Here is a 2931-nt window from a genome sequence, read left to right as displayed (position 1 = left end):
CTGTAATGTTAAGCTTGAACCTACTGCTACTGGGTCATGTGTAATCAATTGTAGCAAACATGACAACTGCGTAACTCAGATGACCTCTGAGCAGTCTGAGCAGCTGAACGGTCTTCCCAGGCTTGTCCCTGCTGTGCTGTTTGTGTTGCCGAGTTCCACCACTAGAGGTCACCCCACCATTACACCGTTACTACTTCTTAAACTTCCGAGTCCTAGTTACCACAATTCCACACACTTCTAAGACGGTCACACTGAACACACAGCAATTTTTGGATACATCTTCTGGAAGGAATGAACTATAAGTCAGTAAATATCTGGACTTGTCCCTATTTATGAGTCTTTCCATATAAAACCATAAACAAGACTTAAAGACACGAAATGGTTACATAAAGGGGCTGTACACTATATATATTAACATTTATTCTCAAGAAAGCTGTTTTACAGGTGGCAGACAAGATAAATGTGAAATTAGTGTGTACTAAGAGAGACCAGCAGTAGCAGTTTGGGTGGGGCAAATCATTTACCCTGAGGAGAGAGGATTTCTGGTGCTGTTTAACTGATGGGGGAGTGGGTGACTGCGTTATCGCTGGGGACCAGCTGGAGGAAATCCCAGGCTGTTTTATTCTATGGCTTGCAGAACTGGATAGGATTAAAAAATAATGATGGACTTTCTTTTACTTGCAGAAATAGATGATGAATTCATCAAAAACTTGAAAATACTGATTCCTTGGCTACTTAGTCCTGAGAGCCTAGACATTAAAGAGATCAATGGGAATAAGATCACCTGCCGAGGTCTGGTGGAGTACTTCAAGGTACCACTCTCGTTTCTAGAGCATTTCTGAGTACTTAGACTAGACATGTATTGGAATGTAGTTCCTGCCACAAAAATTACAGGCTCTGTACTGTGGGAGCAAACACGAGGCCTGACAATTAAGTTCACAAACTAACCCTAGAAAAATTGTGACACACCTCATGGCTGAATATCACTATGGTCACCTTTGAGGTGCTCCCCTTGAGGAGCTGTGCACTGACATCAGCACTTAGATTTTGGAACTCTTTTTCTGGAATGGCCACCAGAGCTGTCATCCTATTATTCTTGATGTCCTGAATACCATCAAAATATCTTAAATATTTCCTTTCTCTTTGGGTAAAGACAATAGTTCTTGTAGGACAGCTCAGGTGAGCAGGGAGGGTGTTTCCAATACAGTCATTTATTTACTGGCTAAAAACTCCCCCATGGACAGTGCCGTGTGAGCTGGCGCATTGTGGTGATGCAAGAGCCACTAATCATAGCCAAGATTTTCAGATAATATGTTCCTGTGTTTCTGTAGATGTTTACTTGGTCTGCTGAGCTTCTCACATCCATCAGTTGATGATTTTGATGCACAATTTAGCAAAGTTTTCACTGTTTCATCAGTTACTGACCACCCTGACCTCTTCATCAGTGACACTTTGATCCCCTCAGAAAAACGTTCAATCCATCTGTACACTGCCATTTTCTTCATGGCATTATCCCCATAAACTTGGACTAACGTGTCCCTGATTTCATTTCCACTTTTGACAAGTTTCACAAGAAATTTAGGAATGTTTGTTCATTGGTTTAATTCAAGCTTGGACATTATCACAATGGCAGATAAAAACACAACAATAGTGAACGCCTCTCAGCAAGACACTGCCACACACGGACACATACAGAGCCGTGAGACACTGACACACTGGGTTATGGGACCTCGCTGAGCTGTTGTCCAGTGTGTACAGTGGCAAGTTCACAAACTTAATTGTCAGACCTTATCTATGGGAAAACTATAAAAAAGATTTTAAAATTATGAAATACTCAAGCTTACTCTCTGAAATTATTTTTTGTGGAAACTACGTGAAGGAGTTCCCCTTTATCTTGCGGGAAATACATTTTAAAATATAAGAGTTGGAAAAGTCTTCTGGGGGTGGAGCTATTTCCCAAGTTTCATGAGCCATATGGCATTTTACTTTCATTCTGAAGATTTTTCCCCAAAGGGATTATATCTTCCTACTAAAGAAAATTCTTTCACATTTCCTGCTCTCTGCACCAAGGGCCAATTTGAAGTGGAATTATTTTAAATTTGCACTTACCTGTTTACCTCAGATAGCATCAAATACTTTTTACCAACCCACATACATTTCAGTTACCAACCCGATTTATGGATCAATGCTCCAAAGACTAAAATAACAATTTCAAAAATCAGTGATTTGTCATTTAAAATGCTGTCATATCCCTCCTGGGTGATCTGTTTGCCTTTATTACTCTCAGCATAAATGACATGTTGTCTAAATTTGAATGCTTAGTGTATGTGGAAGAGATTCAGGACCTTCCACAGATCTGTTCGAGAAAGCTGATGACTTCGGTAGGGCACAAATTCCTGTAGGCACCTGAAAAAGGGAAGTCACGCCCAGCAGAGGGACCTAAGAGAGTTTTAAGCGGGTGGCACTGAGGTGAGCCTTTAAAAAGGGTAGAATTGCCAGGCAGAGGTGTGTGAAGACAACCCTTCAGGAAATGGAATGACTTGAACTGTAAAGAAGGGAATTAATGTATAAGAAAGAGATAACAGTTACAAGTTCCTGAAAATAGCTTTTTGAAATGTCAAGGCCTTGGAATACAATTTAATAGAATTAGAGAAATACTGAGTGGAATTGCTTGAACTTGAGTTTTTTCCTTTTTTCCCCCCTCAGGCCTATATAAAAATCTATCAAGGTGAAGAATTGCCACATCCCAAGTCCATGCTGCAGGTATTTATGAATCAGGAGGCATCATGTTTTAAAACACACTTGCCATGTAACCCAAGCTCCCCTGCTTGTGTTCACATCCAGCCATCAGAAATTACCATATAAAAATACTAGATAGAATGATTGATTGGAAGACTATGTGCCTAGTAACTTTACCCGTTGGTGCATTCT

At 40.4% G+C, this 2931-nt stretch overlaps 1 protein-coding gene across 3 annotated transcripts in view; it reads left to right on the top strand.

Moving 5' to 3' along the window:
• ATL1 (atlastin GTPase 1) overlaps positions 1-2931 on the top strand; it is a 75485-nt gene that overhangs the window by 63635 nt on the left and 8919 nt on the right. For all 3 annotated transcript variants that reach the window (XM_003792152.1, XM_003792153.1, XM_003792151.2), the window contains 2 exons: positions 685-812; positions 2707-2763. In XM_003792152.1, coding sequence (XP_003792200.1) covers positions 685-812; positions 2707-2763 — 185 coding nt within the window. The remainder of the gene's footprint in view (positions 1-684; positions 813-2706; positions 2764-2931) is intronic.

Source organism: Otolemur garnettii, unplaced genomic scaffold, assembly GCF_000181295.1.
Source record: "Otolemur garnettii isolate 467f Iridium unplaced genomic scaffold, OtoGar3 scaffold00054, whole genome shotgun sequence".
Lineage (NCBI taxonomy): Eukaryota > Metazoa > Chordata > Mammalia > Primates > Galagidae > Otolemur > Otolemur garnettii.
This window is presented reverse-complemented; position numbering and strand designations above follow the sequence as displayed.